The sequence below is a fragment of the Oryx dammah genome, unplaced genomic scaffold (assembly GCF_014754425.2).
Source record: "Oryx dammah isolate SB20612 unplaced genomic scaffold, SCBI_Odam_1.1 HiC_scaffold_17, whole genome shotgun sequence".
NCBI lineage: Eukaryota > Metazoa > Chordata > Mammalia > Artiodactyla > Bovidae > Oryx > Oryx dammah.
In genome coordinates, this window is record NW_024070201.1 from 51,920,129 (window position 1) to 51,942,063 (window position 21,935).

Here is a 21,935-nt window from a genome sequence, read left to right on the forward strand (position 1 = left end):
CCAGGTCACCTGGGGTCCCACCTATCCCAGAGCAGCAGGGACTGGGTCCAGAGCTCCCCCATAAAGTGGGATGGAGTGGGAAGAGGATGTTGAGGGCCTGAAAATGGTCTCTCCAGCTTGGGCACAAGAAGGCCAGAGGGATCGCCTTCTGAGTCTGTCTCAAGCCGTTGGAAACATGCTGTGTGACTTCAGGCAGCTGTCTGCTTCACTCAGCTCAGTTCCTCCATCTGCACACAGGAAGGTTGGGCAGATGCTCTAAAGGGCTCTTCCTGCTCTGACACAAGCCCTCTGCCTTATCCCAGCAGGGGAGTAAATGTCTAGACCTCAGAGCCTGGCTGAGGAGGATGGGGGGCCCTGAGCCATACCTAGTGGCGCCTCTGTAATGTTCTGGGTGTCCCGCATGCGAATGAGGATGTCATCCAGCAGCTGGGCTCGAGTCTTCTGTCGGGGTGGAACAGGGATCCTCCGGGTCTGACAGGAGGTGAGAGAGCAGAGTGTTAGCACAGGCACAGACTTCCGTGGCCTCACCTCCTCATACAGTCACAACAACAGGCAGGGGAGAACTGGGGGCACTAGGGAAAAGCGTGGCTCTTAGAGGTTCCAAGTGACAGCCATTTCTGTCCCTTAGGGTCCGCAGGGGCAGTTCACATGCACAGTGAGGTGGAGGCTTACCCGCTTCTCCTTGGGAACATAGTGTTTCTGCAGAGTATCCAGCCTGGGCTTGCTGGAGCGGTACACGAGCGGGTGTTTCAACATGTGCTGCAAGGCCTGTGCATTCTTCTGGATTCCTAGGTCAAAAGGACAAGGTCAAGTCAAGGCACATTCCCCTTCTCCTGGTTGCCTCCCCTGACTTCTTCATTCCCCATTTCATAGCAGCCCTGGGTAAAAGGATGGCGGGCGCCAAAGACACTGTTCCCATATCCTGGCCTGATCTGTTGTGCCAGAGGTGCCATCATTCAGTGAATACTTGTATCACTGAACAGGTCCTAATGGAAAAACAGCACAAGAGTGGGGAAAGGTAACCCATTAACCTCAGAGGGTTACAGTGCAGAGACTGACTCCCACAAGAGCACAGCTGGGCACCAATACAAAACACATCAGTCCAAATAAGGGGTGGGAGAAGGTGCTGCCTCCCTCGTCTCAAACCAAACAGGGAGGATTCTGGACGTTCATTTTGGGGATTAACTGGGCTGGGGGAGGACCTGGGGACTCTGACTAGTCTGGGTGTTTATTCATTAAACCCTTCCTGGAGAGACTTCCAACCAAAGCAGTTAGGTCCCGAATGGCTGGAATCTCTGAACAGCTGTGATTCCCTCAAAGCCAATGAAGGTCCAGGCCAGGGGTCCTGACAAGTAGGGCTCTAGACCAGGACACTCCCAGGGGCCCTTTGACAGACATTCAGATGGAAAATAGCACCCTGGCCTGGAAAAGAGTGTTGGCACCAGCCTTGGCTTTGCCCTGACTTACTCTGGGTCATGGAGAGGGCTCCCTGCCCTAGAGACATTCTCCTCACATACCTTTTGGCTCAACGAAGGTGGGGTCAGGCTTGGCTGTCAGCAGCTCCTCATAGCCATGGTACTTCCTGGGGAAAGAGGCAGATGGGGGCTTCTTCTGAGTCCTCTTTGCCTCTCCGGGTGCTGTGGATGGTGGTCTTTGTTCTTTCTCCTTTGTCTCTGAATCATCCCTCCGTAAGATGGAGGAAGATAACCCACTGACCTGTGCCCAAGAAGGAAAAGAAAATGCACTCCATTAACACCTCTGAGCTCTGTGTGGGTCCCCATGCTGGATCCTGTTAAGGGCAAGAAGCAAGCCTGGGGTGAGAGGCAGCAGACATGAAAACAGACACTGATCATACACTGAGATAAATGCTGTAACAGAGGGGAGCACAAGGGTGCTGGGTGAGCCCACAGCAAGCTCTGAAACAGCCAAGGAGGCCAGGAAGCTGCCTGGAGGGGTTGCTACCTTAGCCTGAGCTAAGTCTTGAAGAACCAGGAGAGCCATTCCCAGGCTGGGGTTGGGGAATGGTCTGCAAGTGATGAGAAAGGAGGACCGTGATTTGTCCCCATGGGTGTCCCTACCAGTAACCTTGGATCAGTGGGGGGCTGCAAACTCCCAGAAGGGGCTTGCAGGCCCTGCCAAGGGTGCCGCTTTCTGGTTTCCAGATCTGCCCTGTGCTTAGTTCTAGTTGCCTTATCACAGTTCAGCCATCTAAGGGTGGACAGGAACCCATGGGAGCTGGGAACAAGTGGGCAGGAGCAGGTGGGGTCCAGGCACCTGGGTCAAGAAGATGGACTCTGTGCTCTTGGTGTCCTCATCTGACAGGTGGTCTGGGCTGAGGCGGCCAGCAGCATCACTCTGGTGGGATGTCTCCTCACTATGCACAGTGGAGTTGGAGCAAATGGGCGGCAGTGGCACGAAGGTCCGGTGGGGCATGGGAGGGCCCCCCAGGCCCTCGATGGGCATCTCTCGCTCCACAGAAATGGATTTGGTGGCAGGCGGCTCCTTAGTTAGCTCTGCCTCTGACTCCAGCATCTCCTTTGAGGAAGACTTGGTCATCATGGATGGGTGAGGGAGAATCATAGGCTGCTTTGGCACCTTCGGAACTTGAGTTTTCACCTGTCATGGGAGAAGGGCTGAATTGGTCTGCTTCCTAGTCAGAATCTCTCCTCCTGGACATAAGCAGCCTAAGGCCAACCAGTATAGTGGTCAAAGCACTGGGGTAGGTCTCATGGGGAGGGAAGGGACAAAAATCACACTTAGTGGGCATCTACAATGTACCTCGTACATGACATGTTATGTTTTATTTACACCTCAAACTACCCAGTGAATAAATGTCCTCATTTTATAAATAAGAAAACGGGGGCTCAGAGAGGTAAAATGACTTGTCCAAGGTCACAGAGTTATCCAGTGGCAGAGGCTCCGGGCCTCATTCTGGATCCCTGACTCTATCACTCTGCCCGTCAGTAGCTTCATTCCTCTGATCAAGGCGTTCTGCAGTGCCCATGACTTTCCTCAGAGACTCCTAGGAGGGCCTGGGGGAGATGGCCCCACATCTTCTGGAAGGTGGCAGCACCAGGCCCCTATCAGGGTGCCAGTCCCTGCACCTTATACAAAGACCTATAAGGCAAATCTCTCTCAGGGTTTAGACCCAAGGAAATAATTTCTTTCCCACTGAACTGCTCAGCTTTCTTAATTAGCAAAAGCCTGTCACCTCCCCTCCATGCCTCTGCTCATCTGCCAGGAGAGAGCCAGGTGCCCAGCTTCCCTCAGCTGGGCTTAGTTCTGCTTCCCCTCCCTAGTTACCTGGTGGATTGCTTATTCTTTGTCAGAAGTCTTTCGTCTACCTACATCTGTACTTTGACAGGCCATGCAGTGCAGTGGAAAGGTCTCAAGCACAGTCTACCTTTTGAGCTCACACAAGGGGAAAACAGTCCCTGCCTATCTTGCAGAGTTTTCCCAAGTGAGATCTCATTGGTGTGCTCAAATGTGCCTGGTGAGCTAGGGAGTGGGAAGGATGACTATTTTATAAAATAAGGTTCTTTTTAAGAAAGTATTTCCTTTTTGAAATACATAAAATCTCAGTGTTTAGATTTGAAGCCTGAGGGACCCAGTCTTTTTTCAGAACCCATGCCTCACAGTGGCCAAAACAAGTGCCATTATTTGCCAGCTGGTGCGGAAGGGGCCACATTGATTCCTCCCTCTCAGGTTTGTGCCGGAGGAATGCTGGGGATGCTCTTCCTTTATCCCACCACCACTCTCCTGAGCAAAGACTGGATAATCTGACTGGCCAGAGGTTGAGAGTCACTGGGTCCTGTATGCTGGACTGCTGAGCATCCAGGGCAGGCCATGTTATCTTCCATCTGTGTTCTCACACAGAAGCCTCATACCGCTTTCTGGTTCCACGTCGGGTGGGTCCAGGCCTGCTCTGGCAGGTTCTCCATTTTCTCCCTATTCTGTCCAAGTCTCGTAGGAAGGAGTGCCAGCAACCTTGGTCTATATAACTGAGTAAAAGGCTGTACATCCAACCCATCTCTGGGAGCACATTGGGGACATGCAGGCATCTCCAACCTGCCTGCAGCCCACACCACACTCTCCACGTAGCCTGTGCTGGAGGTCAGACAGGATTTACAGAGCATTGATTTGTTTCTCATTTGGCCACTGGTATGTGTGTTTATCCTCCATTAGTTGGAATGATGGTGGTGCCCCTGGACCCCAACACTCCCTTTTAACAACTAAGTTATTTCACCTCTCTGAGCCTGCTTCCTTGTCTGTGGTGAGGATTACATGGGAGTGCGTGTGCAAGTTCTCAGCATGGGTGCTCTGTACACGGGAGAGAGGATTACGTACTGAGCATCTGGCTCACCCCAATTCCACCCCTCCCCAGCTGCCTGATGGGAAGGGAGGTAGTAGGACCCTTAGATAAGGCAGCAGACGGGGGCAAAGATTATGGAAACCCTCTGGATTTCTATTGCTGGTTTTAAATGCTGCTCTGGTCCCCTGAAGGCTCAAGACAAGAGCTTGGCTGTACACAGGCAGACTCCAGAGGGAGGGGCCTAGGGAATATCTTTATTTAATTTCTGGGGTCAACAATGCCCGGTCCAGCTTTTGGCTGTAGGAAGACAAAGTTCAGGAGGGAGAAGCATTTCACAGAAATTTCTAAAATCCTTTGGATGAAAGAGGGATCTTACTTTATGGCATCCCAGAAGTTAAGTCTGGACCACTAGCTGAGGGGAGGTACCGAAGGGGTGGAACACTCTCCACACCAGGAAATGCTTCCCAAGAGTCAGGCAGGAGATGCCTATTCTAGGGCTGGCACAGCCATTCATGATACCAGGGGTGACCGTAACTTGCACTGGTGGGGGGTTTGGGGAGTTAATGTATCAATTTCATCCAGTCCTCTCAGCAACTCAGAGGTTTTAGAGTTGAGAAGCTGATACTCAGAGAGTGGAAAATTTTGCCCAAGTTTAGGCAGCTATGAGAAATGATGGCACCAGACGGACATGTGGGTCTTCTGACTGATTTCCCCCCACTTCTCCACAGTGTCTTTTTTGGACCTCAGTTCCTCTGGAAAATTAGGGGATCAGACTCAATGCCCTCCCATACTCCTCCCTACTCTGATTTTTGGGTCTCTGACTGTCTTACCTCTCCTGGGTATATCTGTATGTCATATAGTGAGGGAAGGAGAAGACAAAACTGCTACTACAAACCTAACAAGGATCCCAGGCATTGTGGGTGGGAGTGGCTCTGCTGCCAGGCTGATCTGCAGCATTAGAATAGGTTCCACTCCCTCTGGGCTTGGGGGTCCTGCCTATGAAGGCTTACCTTCCGAGAGTCCTTCCGAGGCATCAACATATGATGCTTAGCCTTTACTATCTTCCTTCGAATTAAGTGGATTCCCAGCCGCTCTTGGAGGAAGCTTTTTAGCAGTGGTGGGACCCCTGGAGCCATGATGGGAAAATAAGATTATTCTGTTAGCTAACATTTACTGGGGGCTTCTATGTGCCAGGCACTGTTCATGTACATGTATAACCTTACTTAATTCTCACACCAGCCCTAGGAGGTAGAATCCTATATTATGCCTATTTGACAGATGAGGAAACTGAGGCACAGAGAGGTTAAGGAATTTTCCCACGGCAATGAAGACAGTGTAGAGCAGAGATTAGAATACCCTAGTGTCACTCCAGAGACCCAGGATTCTAAAATGCCTCCAGCTGCTGCATCTTGGACAGTGGGTTCCACTACTGACACGGCAGCTACTGCATTCAGTGTTTTCTGGGACGGGGAGGGCTCTGCAGTTTGGCTTTACGCTCCTCCCCAGCTGGGAAGTGGGGAGTGGGGTCACAGCAGACTTAGCCCACAGAGCACAGTGTCATTATGGAGCTCACGCAGGATCTAGATAATTCTATATTGCATTCCCAGTGCTGCCTTTTTTTTTTTTTTTAATTGCTGTGTGACTTTGGGTAGACTGTGATTCTCTGATCCTCAGTTTCATCTTCTGTGCATAAGGACTATAATGCCTGCTTCACAGGGTTGCTGTTGGGATGAGTCAGTGCAGAGCATGTGCTCAGCAGTGTCTGCTGTTTTGTACAGCCCCCAGTGCACTATGAAGCTTGTCCACCCGTGACACAGAGCAGAGCAGGGCTTGGCACTGAGGTACGGATGAGGTTCTCCACATTGCTTCTTGGGGACTGGGTTCATGGGGCAGGTGTGTGGGTACCATACCTCGTGTATGGGTCACCAGAGGGTTGTTGTGAAAGATGAGCTCACAGAGAGATGGGAAGAGAGCTACCGGTAGGATGGCATCTTCCTTTGCAATCTGTAAGGAATGCAGGAGAGCATCAAATGGACACCACCCCGCACCTCTCCCCAACTGCTTCCAGGCCCTGCAATGCAGGGCTGCATGCCTGCAAGGTCTGGGGTGGGAGTGGGGCTGGGGGAGTGAGGCTGCTGGGGACAGGACTAACTGCTGGGACTGTCTTGTCCGCAATTTCACCTGTTTGCACCCAGAATACCTGTGCCCCTCCTGGCCCAAATCTCACCATCACTGTTTCACATTGAAACCTAAGAATTTTTCCCCTTCTCCATATTGGATATGTAGCTTATACCAAGTACTGAGGATGTTGGTGACAAAAATAAGAACAAACATACGTAGTACTTGTCTCACAAGAAGCCTGGAAATTTGGCAAGGCACTGACTTTGACTCCAGCATACAATTTGTCTGAGACTTCCCCTTGCTCAGTGTGACCTCTACACACACATCAGTCTGTCAACAGCAGTGATAGTTCTTTCACTGTAGCCTGTCTGGGCACTGATCAAGGGAGGGCTGGGGGACAGGGGGTCGGGGGGACACGTGCATCAAAACGATTAATTCAGCCAGTGTCCAGGGCCCGGAGGCCACTCTACCCCATGAGGCCAGCCTCTGAAGGGCAAAACACACTCCTTGTTGAGAAGAGTGGTGAGAATCTGGGGACACCTTGGGCTGGGGGTCTGTTAGCAGTGAAATAGAGCGAGAGCGGCTGGGAGCGGGGCAGTGGCCTCTCAGATGCCTTGACACACTGGAAGGTGTTCAGTCAGATCTGGGGCCCACAGAGAGCACCAAGCGCCGGGAGTGGGTGGTAGCTCAGTCTGACTTCCTCTGGAGCCTCACTGGATAGTGCCAGATGCCCCTGGGGCAATTACCTATTCAGTGTCTTTCATTTTGGTTCCTTCAGTCAACAAATATTTACTGAATGACTTTATGTACCAAGCTCTGGGCTGGGACTGAGGGACAGAGATACAGTCCCTATCCTGGAGGAATAGTACCTGGTGCAGAATAAGCACTGAAGAAGAGTAACACAGAGAAGCATACATTTACAACAGTGACTGGTGCCCCAGAAGAGAAGCACATGAAGCACCAGGGTGGTCTGACCTAGTCACAGAGCTAAGAGGGGGTGTCCCTGAGATCCGAAGGGTGGCAGGAGGCAATGAGTGGATGCAGTGGGGGACGCAGTACGTGTCTAAGAAACCTCTGTAGGAGTCGAAACATTCCCTCTAGTTTCTGGCCATACAGCTAGACTGTTTCTTCTTGCCTCCTAGGCAGCTAGACGTGGGCCTATGACTCAGTTCTAGCCAATGCCACCTGCGTGGAAGTGATAAATGGGCAACGCCATTTCCAGGTGCAGCCCATTCAAAACCTCCTGCAGGATCCTCTCCTCACTCAACTATCTTCCCACCAGTTGTGTGCATGCATGCTCAGTCGCTAAGTCGTGTCCGACTCTTTGCGACCCCATGGACTGTAGCCTGCCAGGCTCCTCTGTCCATGGGATTTTCCAGGCAAGAGTACTGGAGTGGGTTGCCATTTCCTGCTCCAGGGGATCTTCCTGACCCAGGGATTGAACCTACGTCTCCTGCATCAGCAGGTGGATTCTTTACCACTGAGCCACCTGACCAGTTGCACAGGATTCGGTAAAGTTCTCTTAAGGTCCTATGGGATGACAGAGCTATGGCCAGAAGAGATCTGGGTCTCTGAAGAGTCACGTGAAAGGCCACCTGCCAGCCAGGAATACCCACAATGGGTTTTGTAAAAGGAAGAAATACACTTTTGCGTTCATTGATATTTTTAGTTTGTCACAGCAGGTAGCATTACTTCCTCTAATGAAGAGAGGAAACATTCCATGCAAAGAAGAATGTGTGAAAGATACCATAGCATAGAGGAGAAACCCTGTTGGATGGATTTAAAGAAGGCTGCTGCTGCTGCTAAGTCACTTCAGTCGTGTCCGACTCTGTGTGACCCCATAGACTAGTGTGACTGAAAGCAGAGAGAAAGGGTGGTTGGTGCAAAATGAGACTGGAGATGCAAGTATGGGCCAGATCAAAGTTTATTAAAGATGTTGGTCCATAGAGAACCTATTAGATGAATTTTTAGAAATATGAAGACCTAGGCTATTGCTTCAGGAGGGGGATCCAGATGACAGAGTAAAGAGGACATGGAGCTCACCTCCCCCTACCCCCCAAACACATCAGAACTATATCTACACATGGAATAATTTTCATGGAAAATGTTACGGAATCTGGCAGAAGAGATCCTAAACCACCAAGGCTACAAGAGAGACTCCCACATAATCAGGCAGGATGAGAAGAAAGGCACTTGGTCAGGACCTGTGTCCCTGGGAGGGGACTAAGAGGAAGAGGGAGATGGCGTGGCAGACATTATCCCAGGGAGTGAGTGGGTCAGGACACAGACAGGGTGTCCAGTCCTGGGGTCCTACACAGAAAGGGCAAACCCTGTGGCTGTTTGGAGAAATGCTGGGATGGGCTGGAGAAAGGCTGAAGCCTAGACTGCATTGGTGAGGAGGGGGTGGGTGCTGGCTCACCCCCAGACAGGGCAGGGGGTGGTCTACCCTAGCAGCTGCCGCCTTGCCACACTCAATCTGAGCTGAGTGAACACCCCCAGCCAGCAGTGGATCTAGGGCAGTCAGGTTCTAGGAAAAGAATCCATTTAGGGATGCAGAGGTGGTGTGGGGGGCCGGGTGGGCAATGGTGGCCACTGCTGGCACTTACACAGAAGCAGCCCAACTTCTACAGCTTGAGCAGCGCTTCAGTTCCCACAAGCACAACGCCGAGATTCCCAGTCCCAGCCTAGTGAAGGCGCCAGCCCTGCCCACTCTGTGCTACAATTGTGCACTAGATGTGGGCCAACCATAACGGGGGGAAAGATGCAACTTGGACTGCAGCTGAGTAGAACTGCAGACACCTACACAGGCACAGCGCTGGACCTCTGTAAAGCACAGGAGCCCCACTTACTTGTGCACACCCCTCCTTTGGGGCAAACGCCCCAGTGTGGGAGAAGGAAAACCACACACACTTAAAGGGAACAGAGTCAGCCTGAGTCAGACCCTCAAGGTTTCCACCGCCGCAACTAGGCAGCAGACCCTGGCCCTTGATAGAGGAGCCTCTGTCTCTGCTGGGAGTGCCAGCTTATCCAACACCAGCCACACCCTCTATCACAGAGGCCAGCACCCCCTGAGCAAAGATGGGGCTGCTGTCCACCTCAGATCCAGCCCTCACCTCGAAGACACTGGGGATACCCAGCCAACATATGGTACTCTCACACAAAAAACATCCGTTCCAGGCCAGGGATTGGCCAAGATGGTGGAGCAGAAAGACCCTGAGCTCACCTCTTCTCACAGGCGCATCAAAATCACAACTATTTACAGAACGACCATTGATGACAAGGACCAGAACCTACCAGAAAAGAAACAGAACCAGCCTGCCAAATCTATTAAAATAGAAACAGCAATTTAGGCAAAATGAGGTGAAATAGGAACATGTTCCAGGTGAAGGAACAAGGTAAAACCTCAGAAGAAAAACTAAGTGGATACAGGCAATCTACCTGAGAAACAGTTCAGGGTGACGATCGACAGGATGACCAAAGAACCCAAAGAATGGATCCAGAGGAAAAGGCGGAAGGTTTTAAACAAAGAATTAGAATGCAATAACTGAGATGAAAAATACATTAGAAGGAGCCATTTACTACCATCAACCCAGCAATTCTACTCCTGGATAAATATCTGAAAAAAAACCCCACAGTAATTTGAAAAGGTACATTCATCCCAATGTTCACAGCAGTATTATTTACCACAGCCAAGATATGGAAGCAACCTAAGTGGCTATCAACAGATGAATGGACAAAGAAGATGTGATACATAGATATATACAATGGACTAATACTCAGCCATAAAAAGAAAATCTTGCCATCTGCAGCAACACAGATGGATTTGGGGAGTATTATTCTAAGTGAAATAAGTGCGATGGAGAAAGAAAATACTGTATGATATCTCTTATATGTGCAATCTAAAAAATACAGGAAATGAGTGAATAAGAAAGAAGCACACTTATAGATACAGAGAACAAACTAGCAGCGACCAGTAGGGAGAGGGAAGGGAGAAATATAGGTGTAGAGAAGAAAGATGTATAAACCCTTAAGTATGAAATAAGTTACAAGGATATACTGTACAACACAGGGAATATAGGCATTACTTTATAGTAGTTCAAATGAAGTACAACCTTTAAAAACTATGAATCACTATATTGTACACCTGTAACTTATATAATGGACTGGAAAAAGCACGAGCTGGAATCAAGATTGCCAGGAGAAATATCAGTAACCTCAGATATGCAGATAACACCACCCTTATGGCAGAGAGTGAAGAGGAACTAAAGAGCCTCTTGATGAAAGTGAAAGAGGAGAGTGAAAAAGTTGGCCTAAAGCTCAACATTCAGAAAATGAAGCTCATGGCATCTGGTCCCATCACTTCATGGGAAATAGATACGGAAACAGTGGAAACAGTGTCAGACTTTATTTTGGGGGCTCCAAAATCACTGCAGATGGTGACTGCAGCCATGAAATTAAAAGACGCTTACTCCTTGGAAGGAAAGTTATGACCAACCTAGATAGCATATTGAAAAGCAGACACATTACTTTGCCAACAAAGGTCCGTCTAGTCAAGGCTATGGTTTTTCCAGTGGTCATGTATGGATGTGAGAATTGGACTGTGAAGAAAGCTGAGTGCCAAAGAATTGATACTTTTGAACTGTGGTGTTGGAGAAGACTCTTGAGAGTCCCTGGGACTGCAAAGAGATCCAACCAGTCCATTCTAAAGGAGATCAGTCCTGGGTGTTCATTAGAAGGACTGATGCTAAAGCTGAAACTCCAATACTTTGGCTACCTCATGCGAAGAGTTGACTCATTCGAAAAGACTGTGATGCTGGGAGGGATTGGGGGCAGGAGGAGAAGGGGACAGAGGATGAGATGGCTGGATGGCATCAGTGACTCGATGGACATGAGTTTGAGTAAACTCCAGGAGTTGGTGATGGACAGGGAGGCCTGGCGTGCTGCGATTCACGGGGTCACAAAGAGTCAGACACGACTGAGCGACTGAACTGAACTGAACTTATATAACATTGTACAGCAAGCATACTTCAATTAAAAAATTTTTTTAAATCACACCCAAAAAATACCTAGGAATAAACTTAACCAAGGATATGAAAGACTTGTATTTGGAAAATTATAAAACTTTGATGAAGGAATTTAAAGATGATTCAGTGAAATGAAAAGATATCCCATGATATCTTATTATTATTAAATTGGACATACTACCCAAAACAATCCACAAATTTAATGCAATCTCTATCAAAATGCCTATTACTTTTTTCTGAAGACTAGAAGAAATAATACTAAAATTTATATGGAATCAAAAAAGACCCAAAATTGCCAGAGCAATCCTGAGGAAAAAGAACGAAGCTGGAGGTATAATCCTCTCATACTTCAGACTATACTATAAAGCTATGGTCATAAAAACCGTGTGGTGCTGACACAAAAACATGGACATCAATGGAACAGAATAAAGAGCTGTGAAATAAAGCCACACACCTACAGTCAGTCCATGACAAAGAGGGCAAGAATATACACTGGAATAAAGACGGTCTCCTTAATAAGTGATGCTGGGAAAACTGGACAGCTTCGTGTAAAAAAAAAAAAAAAAAATTAGAACATTCTCTTGGGAATTCCCTGGCTGTGTAGTGTTTAGGACTACATGCTTTTACTGCCAAGGGCCCAGGTTACTTAGACCCTGGTTGGAAAATTATGATCCCACAAACTGCATGCCATAACCAAAAAGAAAAAAAGAACATTCTCTTACAACATATACAAAAATAAAACTCAAAACAGTTTCATCCCCTAAATTTAAGACCTGAAATCATTAAAGTCCTACAAGAACACAGGTAGAACACTCTTTGACATAAATTACAGCAATATTTTTTTGCATTTTCTAAGGCCAAACAAAGAGCAAAAATAAACAGATGAAGTCTAATTAAACTTAAAAGCTTCACAGCAAAGGAGACCACTGATAAAACAAAAAGGCAATCTGTGGAATGGAAGAAAATATTTGTACATGATGCAACTGACAAGGGGTTAATATCTAAAACAAACAGCTCATACAACTCATTATCAAAAATAAAACCAAATAATCCAATTGAAAAGTGGGCAGAAGGTTTTTGTCTTGCTTTCTGCCACTTTATTTTTTTAATCAAAGGATGATTGCTTTACAGAATTTTGTGGTTTTCTGTCATACAAGAATCAGCCATAGGTACACCCCACCCATGTCCCTTCCCTCCAGAACCTCCCTCCCCATCCCACCCTTATACTTTATCACAGAGCCCCTGTTTTGAGTTCCCTGAGTCATACAGCAAATTCCCACTGGCTATCTATTTTAATATGGTATTGTAAATTTCCATTTTACTCTCTCCATACATCTCACCCTCTCCCTCCTCTCCTTCTGCCATGTCCATAGGTCTGTTCTCTAAGTCTGTTTCTCCATTGCTGCCCTGAAAATAAATTCATCAGTAGCATCTTTCTAGACTCCATATATATGCATCAGTATATGATATTTATATTTCTCTTTCTGACTTACTTCACTCTGCATAACAGGCTCTAGGTTCATCCGCCTCATTAGAACTGACTCACACGTGTTTTTTTTTATGGCTGAGTAGTATTCCATTGAACATATGTACCACAGTTTCTTTATCCACTCAGCTGTTGAAGGACATCTAGGTTGCTTCCATGTTCTAGCTACTGTAAATAGTACTTGGGCAGAAGATTTTAATAGACATTTTCCCAAAGATATACAAAAGCCCAAAGGTCACATGAAATATGCTCAACATCACTAATTATTAGAGAAATGCAAATCAAAACCACAATGAAATATCACCTCACATTGTCAGAATGGCTATCATCAAAAAGTCTACTAATAACAAATGTTGGAGAAGATGTGGAGAAAGGGAAACCTTTTATTCTGTTGGAGGGCATGTAAATTGGTAGTATTACTTGGCCATAAAGAAAATGAAATACTGCCATTTGCAGCTACATGGATGGACCTAGGAAATATGCTTAGTGAAGTAAGTCAGAGGAAGACAAATACTATATAATATCACTTATATTGGAATCTAAAAAATAATAATAATGAAAGTGAATGTATATGCAAAACATAAAGTCTCACAGATACAGAAAACAAACTTATAGTTACCAAAGGGGAGAAGGAAGCAGGGAAAATTAGGGTTATGGGACTAAGAGATATAAACTATTATATACAAAATAGATAGGCAACAAGGATATACTATGTAGCACAGGGAATTATACTCATTATCTTGTAATAACCTATAATGGAATATGATCTGCAAAAATACTGAATCACTATGCTGTACACCTAAAATTAACACAATATTTTAATTCCATAAAAAAAAGACCTAAATTTGACAAGACTAGGAAATGGATTAGATGTGTGTGGGGAGGAGGGATGTACAGGAGAGAGAAGTATCGAAGATGACAACCGGGGTTTGGCTCAAGTAGCGGAATGGAGTCAACAGCTCAAGTAACTCAGCTATTGACTAAGATACAGAACAATGGAAGAACATTCAAATTTGAACTGGTAAGATCATTAATTCACTTTGGATATGTCTACTTTGGAGGTGCCTTTTAGACTTCCAAGTAGAAATTCATGTAGGTCTGGGGTACAATAAGGAGTTAAAAGTTTATGAGGCACTGGTCATAGGCAATGGATATGTGAAGCCAGTCTCAGGAGAAAATACAGAGGAAGAGGAGAAAGAGATTCAGAGTAGGCCTTGAAGGACTCTGAAATTTGATCATCTAGACCAGAGGTCAGCAAATTTTTTCTGTCAAAGGCCAGAAAAAATGTTTTAGGCTCTGCAGGCCATTCAACCTCCATTGCAACTACTCAACTTCGCTGTTGTAGCAACCACAATAACTTTTTATAGAACACTATTCCCCCAAAGTGCAGAATATACATTTTTTTTCCTAAGTGCACACAGAACATTCACCAACCTAGAATATAGGGTGGACCATAAAATAAGTTTAAATACATTTCAGAAGGATGAAATCTTACAGATTACATTACTTGACTACAACTGAATTAAATTAGAACTCAACAAGTATAAGTTATCTGGAAGAGCCCCATATATTTGGAAGTTAAACCACTCACTTCTAAACAAACCATAGGTCAAAGAAGAAATCACAAAAAAATTAAAAATGTTTTAATTGAATGAAAATCAAAACACAAAATTTATTGAATGCAGCTCCAACAGTGCTTAAAGAAGATATTTATAGTTGCTTATATTAAAAAGAAGAAAGGTCTATGTCAACATCTAAAATAATTATACTACTTAGGAATCTAGGAAAAAGAAGAGTCAATTAAACTCATTGTGAGTAGGAGAGAAATAAAATTATAAGCAAAAATCAATGAAATAGTAGACAGACAATAGAGAGATCCAAAGAAAGCAGTAGCTATTTTTTTAAGTCAATAAAAGGGTAACTTCTATTTTGGATCAATAAATAGAAAAGATGAAAATTACCAGTTTCAAGAACAATAGGATAATCCATAATATTGATACATCTATGGTCCACTGATTTTTGACACAGGTGAGCAGACCATTCAATGGCAAAAGAACAGTTTTTCAATAAAAGGTTTTGAGAAAACTGCATATCCACACACAAAAGAATAAAACTGGACCCCTACCTCACACCATATATAAAGATTAGCTCAAAATGGATCACAGACCTAAATGTTATGACTAAAATTATAACTCTTAGAGGAAAATACCTGGGGAGTTTGGCTGTACTAACTGCTTGCCTCAGGAGCAATGTAAGCCACGTTTATTAAAAGTTGCTGGCATTTCACACCTGAGTAGGGCTCAATTAGTGTGGTGCTTACAGGAAGTTTTATAGGACATGGAAAAACATGTTAACATAAAACTTGTCAACGAAACACATATTAAATCTGTTCTATGGACTTTACATCTGCTGTTCTCTTTGGTTTAAACATATCTCAGGTCACTCAACCCTCAATCTTCACCTCACTAAGCTCCCTGATTTCCATCTCAGCTTAAACACCACTCTCAAGAGTACCTTCCCTGGTCCCAAATATGAGGTGAGACCTACTCTTCACATACTTCATAGCACTGTGAATGTCTTCCCAACACTGGGCGTGTTTATACCGTGATTATTTGTTCACTCTCCCTCTTCCCTGTAGGTGATGAGCTCTGCAAGGGCAGAGGTCAAATCTCTTCATGCAATTGTATCCCCAGTGCCCAGCACAGAGCCTGGCACATGGTGAGTGGTAAATCAATACCTGTGACTGAATCAAAGGACTCCTGCCTCTGCCTACTTGCCTTCTGTTTCCCCAACCCTGAGAACCCCCACTTTCAGGTCAGAGCAATTCACACCCCACCCTCCCATCTGCTCCTGGGGAAAGAGGTAGAGAAGCCAAGAGTCACCTTGTTGTAGGCCAGGCTAAGGTATCTCAGCTCTGGGAAGGGTGGGGCCAGCGTCTGGTTCCTTGCCTTCAGTGACTTCACAGGAAGAATCTCGAATATGGGTGGAAGTGCACATACCTTGGTTGTCTTAGAAGGAAAAGAGTCAAAGTCAAAGCGCCCTGGTGATAAAGAAGTGGACCAACAGACCCTTCCTAGGGGGGGTGGTGGAAAGAATGACCATTCCAGAGGGGCTGGCCCAAAGGAGGCTTCTGGGGTCATAAGGGGGGGGGGTCACCAAGGGCCTAGAGTTCTGGCTCCAAGTTCTCTGATGTCACATAGTTAGTTCGTTCTCTGGTACCCAAAGTTCCAGTCTCAAGTTCTCTGAAGCCAAAGGATGACATAGCAGCACTGCAGACAGCAGAAGCTCCCTGCTCACCTCCCACTTTCTGTGGCTTATCCTGAACTTGCCCTTCTATACAGTTGGGTTAAGATTTCTCCAGAAAGCAAAAGGGCAGGTGCATGCTCACATCATTAAGGGGACTCTTCCTGGTGAGGAGACAGAGCAGGAGTGAGCTGAGCCTTGAACTACTGCTCTGATGCACTCATCCAATCCTACAGTGGAGGGTTCTTCATTCCAGGATAAAACAGCAGCTAAATCCTAGATGACGATCAAGTTGAAAATCGAAGTTGCTGGATTAACTATGCCAAACTCAGTTTACTCGCTGGTTCCTTGAGTTAGATGGAGCCAAAGGAAATCACAGGGTAGATGCTGGACTAATGAGTGGCTTCAGATGAACTTGATTCATCTAGGTGCCATTAACTGCTGTGTAGTCTTGAGCAAGTCACTTAGATTTCACCTGCTCATTCAATGACCATTTGTGGAGCACCTACTTTGGGCCAAGTATTTTGTCTCTTCCTGGGCTCCACCTTGTACAGCCACAAGAGGATGAGTCATGGGTGAGAGTAAAACAAAAACCAGTGATGGGGCTTGGGAACTCTCCTCTCAGGGGAATCGGAATGCAGTCTCCCAGAGGCTGGAGGGGAAGGTGGTGGCAGTCTGTTAAGGCATCTCCTCAGCTGTGCCATTCCGATCTGGAGGGAGGCCATGTGAGCCAAACAGGGTAAGTCAGACTGAAGCACAGAGAAGAAAAAACCAGACAGGCTTGGGAGTTATCTAGCCCGATCCAGGGCCAGGAAGGCCCTGACCTGAGGGCATGACTGGCTCTGCTGGGGTCACAGAGGGCCCTGTCGTAGAGGGGGATGTATTTGATGTTAATAGAGGGGCCACTAAAAGTTCCATCCATTCAAATCACTGTATTCTCAGATGGCACACAACTGGGACCTGAGCACTAAGCAACGTGACAACAATCTCTGGCTTCTACGGCCACAAGCCCTTCTATCTATTAGGCACAACTTTATGCCAAGTGACCTGGCTGCTCCTCCCATTCAGACCTGGAGTCTGTATCTCTAATCCTTTGAAACCAGACTGGATGCTGCACAATAAAGAATTCATCTGGTCTTTGTCCTGGGTTTTTGGCAGTGAGCTTCTAAAACCCTTGGAATCTCTAGAGTGATAGGAATGTCTTTGTTATTCATAACCCCTTGGATCATACCTGAGTTCACACTAATGAGATGACCTAGGATGGGGGCTGGCCATACTATAAAGACAACCATGTGATCAGAGGACTGGGGTTTGAGCCAGCCTTACCTCTGGAGAGGCAAGAGGGGCTAGAGATAGAGTGCAATCATGTAGCTAATGGTCCTATCAATTATGGCCATGCAATGAAACTCCAATGAAAGTCCTGGCCACTGAGGCTCTGCTGAGCTACCTGGCTGGTGAACCCATCAGCTGTGCTGGGAGTGTGTCACAAATTCATTCCACAGTGAGAGGGCAAAGAGGCTCTATGTTTCGAACCCTCCCAGCCCTCACTGTGCATCTTTTCATTTGGCTGGTCCTGATTTGCACCCTTTATAGTCAATTTGTAATCAGAAGTATAATGGTCTCCTGAGTTCTATGAGTCATTCTAGCAAATTACTGAACCTGAGGGGATCGTGGCAGCTGTAGAATTTATTGCCATTACAAATAGCCCGGGAACCCCACCATTTGCAACTAGTGTCTAAAGTGAGGGCAGTCTTGTTGGGGCTCCGCTCTTGTGGGCTCATGCTAGCATCAGAATTGCACTGCAGTATTATACTGGCCTATGACTTGCTTTGATCAACAGAAAATGCCATTGCCTGAATTTCAGAACCTTGCTCTTGGAAGTCTAATGCCACCATGCTGCAAAGAAGTCCAGGATGAAAAGATAACATAAAGATGACAGTCCTGCCAGCTGTCTATGAGTCCAGCTCCCAGATAACCTGCCAGCTACAGGAATGTGCCCTAGCTAAACACCAGTAGAACCACCTAACCAACCCAAATAATTGTGAGAAATAATAAATTGCCATTGTTTGAAGTCAGCAACTGTGTTGGCTTGTTAAGTGGCAATAATATAGCAATTGATATAATTTCTCACCCAGCTGTATCTGCGGGGAGGGGGTATACTGAGGTGTGACCCAAGGATGCAGGTTGCCTAACTGCATAATGGTACTTCTTACTATAAATTAGTAAATGAATAAATAGATAAATATTAGTGTGTCAGTCTTCTTGAACTTGCTTAGTGAGCATCTACCCTGAGAAAAAAGACAATTTTCTGTGCCGACAAAAATCAAGTGTCTAAGCCTGTGACACCAAGGATTAGATCCCAGATGGCAGTGTGTTTGGCCAGGATCGCTCTAGCTTTGGGGTGAGGGTTCTTGTTAAGGAACTACTGGGCTTCATCCTAGTTGCAGCCTCAGTTCCATGCCAGCTCGATCACTTGAGGCAGGAATCATCCCCACTGAAGAACAATGGAAGCTGGTCTGTGGGTTGTGTGAGGCCTGGGACCTGTCGGTTGAGTCCCCTGCTGCATCTCCATAGGCCAGCAGAGCACCTGGCACATGGTCAGGACTCAGGAAATCTGTGTTCAGTGAATGGACTTCCTCAGTGTTATATATGCAAATACCTCTCGTGGCTCCGTCAACTTATTTTTGTTTACTAAAACTAATGTTCTAATGCAAGGACACAAATATAAAGTAGGCATTTCCTACCTCTGAGGTTGAAAATCCAGGATAAGATGAGAACACGACCTCTGAAATATAAGAGAAAAGAATGGAGATTGGTGAGAGCACTAACTGACCCCCAGGGGGCCAGGGTCTGCTCTGCCACCCATTGTGTGCAGCAGAGTATCTCCCGGAGGGGGTACTCCTTGGTCCTAAGCTTCAGTGCTAACTAAGAAGAGGAGCCAGCTGTGACATGCATCAGGTAATATGCCCTTTGTGCTTGGAATAAAATTCAAACTCCTTGGCCAGGCTTTGGAGATCCTGCCTGATGAACTCTGATCGCCTCTGCCTACTTCTCCAGTCTTATCTCATGCTACCCTGGCCCTCACTCACTAAATATCAGCCACACTAATCTTCTTCCTGACTTTGTACCATGCAAGCTCTTGGGAGCCTCAGAACTACAGGGCAGTCAGTATTGGTCAGAAGGCAAACCAACTGTTTTAGAAGAGAAAAATGTACATAAAAGATATTCTGTCAGAGGATTTGAAAATACTATTTGTTATATTAGTAAAATAGAATGTGTTAAGACAGTGAATTCAGGAGAGACAAGTGAGAAGGAGGCTGCAGAGTGATATCATTCTCGAAATCATCAGACAAAGAGGAGCCAATAAAGAGCTGAGTTCAACCTAATAAGCAAAGCATCTGCTGGGTCTGGATCCTATGCAGGGACCACTCACCTTTGCCCTGACTAATGGGACCCCTTCCACATGTTAATGATACTATATTGAGAAGGTTACATTAAAATGAAATAAGCAATAATATGGGTGGAACACCATGTGGCAAGAACAACTCCGATGACAAGGGTCTGAAAGGAATCTGTGAAAGGTCTGTGCAAGGAAAAAAGTAGGAGTTAGCTAAAGGATGAGCCATGGTCATAAGTGTGGGTGCTAAGCAGTGATCTTCTGGGGAGATAGAGAGCCCCCACATCTAGGAAGATGAACTGAGGTACACTCTATCTGAACTCAGGTCCTGGCCCTTCCCACAGTTACAAGAAAGAACTCCAGAAACCAGAACCTGGGTTCTAAGGTTCAGACTGGGAACCATTCAAGAGATGTACAGTCAGGCACTTCCTAATATTTGAGGAAAATTAGCACCATGAAAGAAAGTTATGAAATATAAAAGAAGAACCAGCATCTGAAAAAAAAGAGAGGTCATTTAACCAAAAGAATAAAAACTTTAAATAGAATAATTAATGTCTTCTAAGGAATTCAAAAGACTATTTCATTTTAAGACAAAATTAGGTCATTATGGAAGAGACACTAATTTTGTAATTTTAAAGTATGATAATCAAATAAAAGATTTAATAAATGTCTTGTACAGAAGAAAAGGTCCATCTGAGGAGCTAATTCATAAAACAGAGAATGGGATGAAGGATAATACAAATTTTTCGAGATAAAGGAAACTGTCTTGGAAAGAACAAAGTACCTAACAAAATAACAAAAAAGAACTGCATACCCAGAAGCACCTTAGTCAAATTTCCAAAGGAAAAAGGGCAATCTTATTCCAGGAAGTAAAAATAGGTTTCCTGTAAAGGGATGGGAATCAGATTGGTATCAGACTTCTCATGGTAACAATGGATTTTGAAGGCAATCAAGTAATATCTTCAAAGTTCTCAGGAAAAATTATTTTAAGGCTACAGTTCTCTATTCAGTGAGCTAGCACTCAAGCATAATGACAAAAAAAAGGTAACTTGGGATATTTTATGGGCTAAGAAAAATCTATTATATGCAAACCCTCTTTGAAAGAATCAACTCAAACAGCAAAATGAAAAGCAATACAGCATAGGAAACTATCTTTGTGACCATGAGAAAGGGAGATACTTAAACAAGAACCCAAAGGCATAAGCCATATGATAAAATTGCACCAGTTTCATGTGATGGACTGAACTGTGTTATCCCCCATCACCTCCCTAATTCATATGTTGTAGTCCTAACTCCCTAGTACCTCAGAATGAGACTATATTTGGAAACAGCATCTTTAAAAAAGTAACTGAGGTTAATAAGCTCATTAGGATAGACCCTAATTCAATATGAAGGTTCTCCTTGTAAGAAGAGAAGATTAGGACATAGACAATTCAGAGAGATGACCAAATGAGGATACAGGAAGAAGGCAGCCTTCTATAAGGCAAAGAGAGGCTGAAAAAGAAGCTAAATCTGCCAACACCTTGATCTTGGACTTCTAGCCTCCAGAACCATGAGAAAATAAATATCTGTGGTTTAAGCCAAACAGTGTGTGGTATTCTGGCAGTCTTAGCAAACTAATATACTTGGGTAAATCAAACTTAAGAATTTCTCTTCAAAATGTCGTCTCTACCATTGCAGATGAAATAAACAGTCAGGTGATTACAAAATAAAAGAAGAAATAGAAAATATTAAAACTATCAAGGGATATGAAATAGCAGTTCATAAAAGCTGAAAACTAAGTAAATGAAGAAATGCTTAACATCACCAATATTTATAAAATAGAAATTAAAACAATGAAATATCACTTTATACCTACCAAAATAACAAAACTTAGAGCAATTAAAAAGCTTGGAAATATCAAGTGCAGGCAAGGTTGTAAGGAAACAGAAACTCTGATGTTCTTCAAGTATGAGCGTACACCAGAGCCACCATTTTGAAGAACAGTCAGGTGGCACTTATTTAAATTATATATGCATATACTCTGTGATCCAACAAACTCACTCCTAGGTAAATATTCCAGAAAAACTCTGGCCACGGGTATATGCAAGAAACATACACAAGGTTAGGTGATGTAGGTATCCATTAGCAAGGGAATAGATGAATAAAGTGTGGTTAGACCACAGTGTGGAATACTGTGTATTAGATAAAAGGAAGAACTGGATGGGCATATAGCAGTAAGAAAAACCTTAAAAAGAGTGCTGAGTGGAAAGAAAATTAAGTAACAGAATGGGCTCAACAGCATATTACCATTATGTAAACTAAAAACACATTACACACAAACTAATATATTTTACAAAGATATATCCAGGA

At 45.2% G+C, this 21,935-nt stretch overlaps 1 protein-coding gene across 7 annotated transcripts in view; it reads right to left on the reverse strand.

Annotated features, from left to right (window-relative positions):
- XRRA1 (X-ray radiation resistance associated 1) overlaps positions 1-21,935 on the reverse strand; it is a 74,083-nt gene that overhangs the window by 7,597 nt on the left and 44,551 nt on the right. For 5 of the 7 annotated variants that reach the window (XM_040258808.1, XM_040258807.1, XM_040258810.1 and 2 more), the window contains 8 exons: positions 18,931-18,971; positions 15,826-15,951; positions 6,223-6,316; positions 5,323-5,438; positions 2,275-2,616; positions 1,518-1,716; positions 673-788; positions 366-471 (listed from right to left, as the gene is read on the reverse strand). In XM_040258808.1, coding sequence (XP_040114742.1) covers positions 366-471; positions 673-788; positions 1,518-1,716; positions 2,275-2,616; positions 5,323-5,438; positions 6,223-6,316; positions 15,826-15,951; positions 18,931-18,971 — 1,140 coding nt within the window. The remainder of the gene's footprint in view (positions 1-365; positions 472-672; positions 789-1,517; positions 1,717-2,274; positions 2,617-5,322; positions 5,439-6,222; positions 6,317-15,825; positions 15,952-18,930; positions 18,972-21,935) is intronic. The other 2 variants (XM_040258809.1, XM_040258814.1) reach the window with 2 other exon arrangements.